Source organism: Miscanthus floridulus, chromosome 16 (genome assembly GCF_019320115.1).
Source record: "Miscanthus floridulus cultivar M001 chromosome 16, ASM1932011v1, whole genome shotgun sequence".
Taxonomy (NCBI): Eukaryota; Viridiplantae; Streptophyta; class Magnoliopsida; order Poales; family Poaceae; genus Miscanthus; species Miscanthus floridulus.
The window spans coordinates 60,880,820-60,885,354 of record NC_089595.1 but is presented as its reverse complement, the minus strand read 5'-3'; the positions used below and the strand labels follow the sequence as shown (position 1 = coordinate 60,885,354).

Below are 4,535 nucleotides of genomic sequence, written 5' to 3'. Positions count from 1 at the left end.
CACAAATATGTCATCCACATCACATGTCTCACATTATAATCCATCTAAACATCTCAAATCCAACAACACATGTCCATCTCAAAGTGCTAAGTTCATGTCACAAAGTGCTAATACATGATGAAGAACAACAGGCTCACTCCCAAGGCTCCCACCCTCCCGACGGCGGCTGCTGCTGCGGCGGACGGTGTGGATACGGCTGGTACCCCGACCCTCCCGGCGGCTGCTGATGCGGCGGAAGTTGTGGATACGATTGGTGCCACGACCCTCCCGACGACGGCTGCTCAGGCACATCATTCGAACCCGCCGATTGATTCTGCACAAATGAGAAGAAAAATTAATAATTATAGTAATACTAAGGCATATAATTGTAATCTAAGCGTAGACAAGTCAAAATTTACAGAACTAGGTATAAAATTATAATCTAAGCCTAGACACATCAAAATTTCGGCAGCACCTCCCCTACACGGTGAGGTTTCCAAAACCTGCAAGAAAACCAACGGCACGATGGCCGCCCACCACATATCAACGGCACGATGGCCGGCACACATATATATAAACGGCGCGAAGGCCTCCTATCACATATCAACGGCACGATGGCCGACATGCACAGTAAAGAGCTTTTGTTAGAGAAGTTGAACTCACGTATGAGTAAGGTGGGTATGGGTAAGGCGGTGGAGGAGCGAACAGCTCTAGTGGCGCTGGACGACCCATCGTGACGCCAAGACTTGCCACGTACTGAGCCAAGGCATCAAACCTCGCCCGCTCGGCCTCCCACCTCTGTCGCTTGGCCTCCCACTCCCTCTGTCGCTCTTCCTCCACCCTAGCCTTATGCTCCTCGAGCGCATGCACCTGAGCCTATAATTTTTCACCGCATTGTTACAAGCAATTTCGAGGAATGTAAAACCAATGAACGACGAATAAAACAGAAATAACCTGTAGTGCTGCCACACGATGCGTCGAAGTGTCCTGCCTTGGGCGTATGGGCACGCTACCGCTCGTGCTGCTTGTCCGGACCTGTGAGAGAGTGGGAGTGGTGTGCGGGTCGAGCGTGCTGTTGCCGATGAGGTACCGCCCATGCTTCTTGCCTCCTCCCACCCTCATGACGATGTCGCCGTCAATGTCCGCGGTGTGCGGATCCCAGTCTGCCCCATGGACTCCCCTTGCCGCCTTGGTGTACTGACTGATGCGCTCGGGGATGCTCTCGTTGGTGAACGACTCGGCTGGGTCGTCCGGGTTCCAGTTGATGTTGTCTGTCGCCTTGCCCTTGTGGGCCAGAACCCATGACTTGAGCTCTCCGCATGGCTGGTTTTGATGTGCAGCCGACTGTGAGAAAAACAACAAGACGATTATAAATCATGTAGGAATAAACGTCTGAAAGAATAAATAAAGCTACACCAAGTCACGTACCCATCTAGCCCCGAATTCGTGGATGTTAAGGTTGCCCTGGTGGTGTGATACACCTGGCATCAGCAAACGTCGTTCCCGGAGGACGGTGTGGTTATCCGCCCAATTGCCACTCACCCACCTGTCGACCATCATCTGCCAGGCCCGCGTTTTATTGGCGCACCAGCCAGGAGGCACCTGTACGACATCAAGTACATTGACAGATATAAGAACAATTCAAGCCTACCCAATCTCAGAAGAAATCAATATTGATGTTGTATATTTACCTTCAGGTACTGCTCTTTGGTCAGATGCATTAATCTTGCATCTTCTTTCTTTACCTTCTGATGCTCATAGACGGCACAGTAATCGGTGATGGCCTGGAGCCACGCCTCGTAATGCATGTCTGAGATGCGACCTCTAAAAGATTTGGCCAACGCCTTGGCCGCCCTCGCCTCGTAGCCCTCGGCGCATTTGAAGAAGTCCTGCATATAGAAAAGATGTATCAATACACTGGTTCAAGAAACTCTAGCGAATGCAATGTATTGAGCAAAGTAGTGGGAGGAAGACTTACCCAAAACTCGCACATAACCCGCTCCGCCACGCTTTCGTACGTGCGGCCCGTCTCGTCCTCCGCATCAGGGGCGGCGACGTAGTGCTCGTACGTGTAGGCCGGCTCCAGAGCTTCGGCGTAGCGAACCAAGCCTGGGAAGTGTTCCCTGCAGAGAAGACCCAGGATGCCATTGGGCAACCTTTTGTGAGCACCTGGGACCACGACCTTCCAAGACCTGCGTAAGTGATTAAGAAAAAATTGTTAGTTTCCATTGTGATTCTATCATATGTAGGAGCGAAAAAAATGTAAAAGTTACGTACTTTTGCCCAACGGGTCGAATGACCGGGCGTAGAGCCTCAGGTATCGGCCGCTCAGGTAGGCTCGCCGGACCTCGTTGGTAGACACCCGAGGTTCTGGTGGAACTGGAACCTCCTGCCTCGGCCTCCTGCTCGTCCTCCCGCTCCTCCTGCTCGTCCAGCTGCTCGGCCTCCTGCTCAGCCTCCTGCTCGGCCTCTCCCTGCTGAGCCTGCTCGTCCACCTGCTCTTCCTCCCGCTCCTCCTCGGGCTCTGATGCTGCTGCTGCTGCAGGCTGAGGTGGTGGCGCCCTAGGCCTCCTCCCGGCCGCCCTCCTCCTCCTCCCCTGAGGTGGTGCCGACCCCCCAGCTTCACCTGAGGGCCCTGGTGTACTGCCCCCCGTGTCGTAAAGCGACCTGACCGCCCGCAAAGCTCTGCGGCCCGCCATCTTTGCACAATCACCTACAAGACATAAACATTAAGATCGGATTAGATGGATCATAAACAAGACATTATTATAAAGAGATGCAAAATAAATAAAGCATAATTAAAAAATAACATAATATTACATGTATTAGAAATAATCATCCCCATCGGGATTAGCTGGATCATAGCTCTCATCATCACTATCAGCCATGTCGAAATGTTCAACACTTTCCAAAGGAGTAACTATGTCATCATTGCCATTGCCAATATGTAATCCTTCAAGTAACGCCAAGTCCTTCGCATTTTCCACCTCATCCCCCTCGTCCACATCAACATCCATTTCATTGTCTACTTCCATTTCCATAGCTTCGGTTAAGTCAATCTCAAAAGTCCCTTGTAGACCCTCTTCTTGATAGAACTCTCCATCATATGTGTTTGGGTCAAAGTTGTAGTCTTCGGCGTTTGGGGAAGGTGCTTTACCGTGCGGCGATACCTTGTGCACAATATCCCAACCCTGAAGATGAGGGTCCCTTTGGCACGAGTAGGGGAGATAATAAACTTGTGTGGCCTGTTGAGCCACAATATAGACATCCTTTCCGCCATAGACGGAATCCTGTCGAATTTCTACTAGCCCAAGGGAAGGACTTCGTCTCGTTTCTTGAGGATCAAACCAATGGCATTTGAATACGACAAGGTTAAGAGGTTTACGACCACGAAACCTAAGTTCGTATATTTCTTCAATTCTTCCATAATACTCGGCCCCGTCAAGGCCGCCAGTAAAAACTCCGGAATTCGTGGTTCTTCGATTGGGCCGGCTCTGCTCGTGTCTTGTTGTGTGAAATCGGTATCCATTCACATCATAACCAGAAAATGACTTGACCCTATGTTCAAAGCCATTGGCAACCTGTCTCAACTCTGGATTCATAGTCAAATCGGTTTGGCTCTGCAAGGTCAAGGAGGATAGATCGTTAAATTGGAATGTACAAGCAACTGGGAATGTGAATCGGCGAACGAGCTAAATTGCATAGTACCTTTTGTTTGAACCAAGAAATAAAATCGGAGATTCCATTTCCCGCACCCTGATGAAGAATGGTGTCACGTTCTTGCGGGGTAGGTTCCCTTGATAGATGCCAGTTCTCATTAATAAACTCCCTATAACAACGAGAAACAAGGAGGTTGGATGCAGAATGTTGACGGCATATTAATTAACAAGTTCGTGCAAGAAGCCACTTACTGCATGTACGGCTCCATTTCGGTAAGATTGGTGAACACGTATATAATGATTGTGAGCCAATCTTCGTTTTTCAACAACAATGAGGTCGCATCACTCGCACTTCCAAGTTGCCCTTGGAAAAGGCTGAGTTTTGATTCATTTTCACTAGCATTGTAACGAGGGGGTCGATTATGCACGCTAGGAAGCTTGTCACCATAGTATGCTTGTGTGAAGTTAGTAACCTCCTCTAGAACGAATGCCTCCGCCATGGAAGCCTCGATTTTGCATTTGTTTCTGCATTTCTTCCGAAGAACCTTTAGACATCTCTCGATTGGATAGCACCAACGGGCCTGCACGGGCCCCCCCATTCGTGCCTCATACGGGAGGTGCAGAATCAAATGCTGCATCGGGTTGAAGAAGCCGGGTGGAAAGATCATCTCCAACTTACAGAGCAACACAGGTGCTATTTTTTCCAATTCTGCAACCACGCTACGAGATAACTCCTTGGCACAAAGCTGGCGGAAGAAATAGCTCAACTCGGCTAGCGTCTTCCACACATGCTCAAGGACATAGCCTCGGAGCATCGCCGGAAGAAGACACTCAATCCATATGTGATAGTCATGACTCTTCAGGCCGTTGATTCGCAAGGTAGATAAGTTCACTCCC

At 49.8% G+C, this 4,535-nt stretch overlaps 1 protein-coding gene across 1 annotated transcript; it reads right to left on the bottom strand.

Annotated features, from left to right (window-relative positions):
• Positions 1-876: 876 nt before the first annotated feature.
• On the bottom strand, positions 877-1,972 carry LOC136510736 (uncharacterized). Its single transcript, XM_066505089.1, has 4 exons — positions 1,958-1,972; positions 1,671-1,868; positions 1,408-1,581; positions 877-1,323 (listed from the first exon to the last, which is right to left on the bottom strand). Exons 1-4 carry the CDS (start codon positions 1,970-1,972, stop codon positions 877-879), a joined length of 834 nt encoding a protein of 277 aa, XP_066361186.1.
• Between the last annotated feature and the right edge of the window lie 2,563 nt (positions 1,973-4,535).